Source organism: Palaemon carinicauda, chromosome 7 (assembly GCF_036898095.1).
Source record: "Palaemon carinicauda isolate YSFRI2023 chromosome 7, ASM3689809v2, whole genome shotgun sequence".
Classification (NCBI taxonomy): domain Eukaryota; kingdom Metazoa; phylum Arthropoda; class Malacostraca; order Decapoda; family Palaemonidae; genus Palaemon; species Palaemon carinicauda.
This window is the reverse complement of record NC_090731.1, coordinates 125345720-125346708: the sequence shown is the minus strand read 5'-3', so window position 1 is coordinate 125346708 and position 989 is coordinate 125345720. Positions and strand designations below refer to the sequence as shown.

The following is a 989-nucleotide window of genomic DNA, read 5'->3' as shown; positions in this document are numbered from 1 at the left end:
AAACATGTTCAATTTTCTTGGCAAATTCTTTCCCATAAATTGTCCCCACCATATCAAGAGCTGCAGGCTTTACCAATTCTTCGCCAGTGGTATGTGCATTTTTAGCTCTTGCAATTCTCCAAGCTACGAGGTACGAAGCAAGTGTTGATTGTTGCACGCTCATAACCCCTCCCCCTTCCCTCCACCAACAGTTAGATTTAAAAGGCAAGAGGAGATGTTGGTAGTTTTTTCACCTCAATCAAATCGTCTGTCTCAATGTTTTGCTTAACATTAGATAAAAATGACTTAAGAATTCTACATTCATGATTAATATTTTGATAATATTTTGAATAGGAATATTTGGAAAATAGGAAGTCCACATGTGAGATTGCTAACTACACTTTGGTGTAATTGGTTGTATAACTACGTACTGTATTTATGCGTAACAATGTATTTATTATAATTGTACCTTTTACTCAAACTGTTGAGTACTGTAATTATTACTGTTATTACTGTTTACCTATTACTGAAATCTACAATGTATATTTAGTTTCTGTTAAGCTGCCATACAGTTAAGTTTACATAATATATGATATAACGAAATCTGTGTTCTCTCTTGCCCTGCCATGAAACAGAAATACAACATGGCGCAGTGAGTTTGTTTATGCTGTCTACTGTCGTTCAAGAAGTACAGTGTTAAATCTTTAGTACCCGTACACGATGGAGAAGCAAATCGAGCAACTGGCAGCACTTGTGGCAAAGCAAGCAGAGATGGCTCATCATGCCCAAGAAGCAGCTACGAAAAGGGAAGAACGTTTAACCGCAATTGTAGAGGGTTTTGCTGATACCTCGGGACATCATAGGAATCAGTCTCAGGCAAGGGCAGTTCCTGCACCACACTTGTCGTCTTCTGTATCTCTTAAAGAGTTTGGTTCGTGGCGTCATAAGTATGAGGGACATGCAGTGTTGACAAGAATGTCATCTCTCTCTCTTGCTGAGCAGCGATCAGC

At 38.8% G+C, this 989-nt stretch overlaps 1 protein-coding gene across 1 annotated transcript in view; it reads right to left on the bottom strand.

Moving 5' to 3' along the window:
* The window catches only part of LOC137644520 (zinc finger BED domain-containing protein 5-like), a 432-nt gene extending 269 nt beyond the window's left edge, over positions 1–163 (bottom strand). The window contains exon 1 of the mRNA XM_068377487.1: positions 1–163. This exon is cut by the window's left edge and continues 269 nt beyond it. Coding sequence (XP_068233588.1) covers positions 1–163 — 163 coding nt within the window.
* Positions 164–989: the final 826 nt, after the last annotated feature.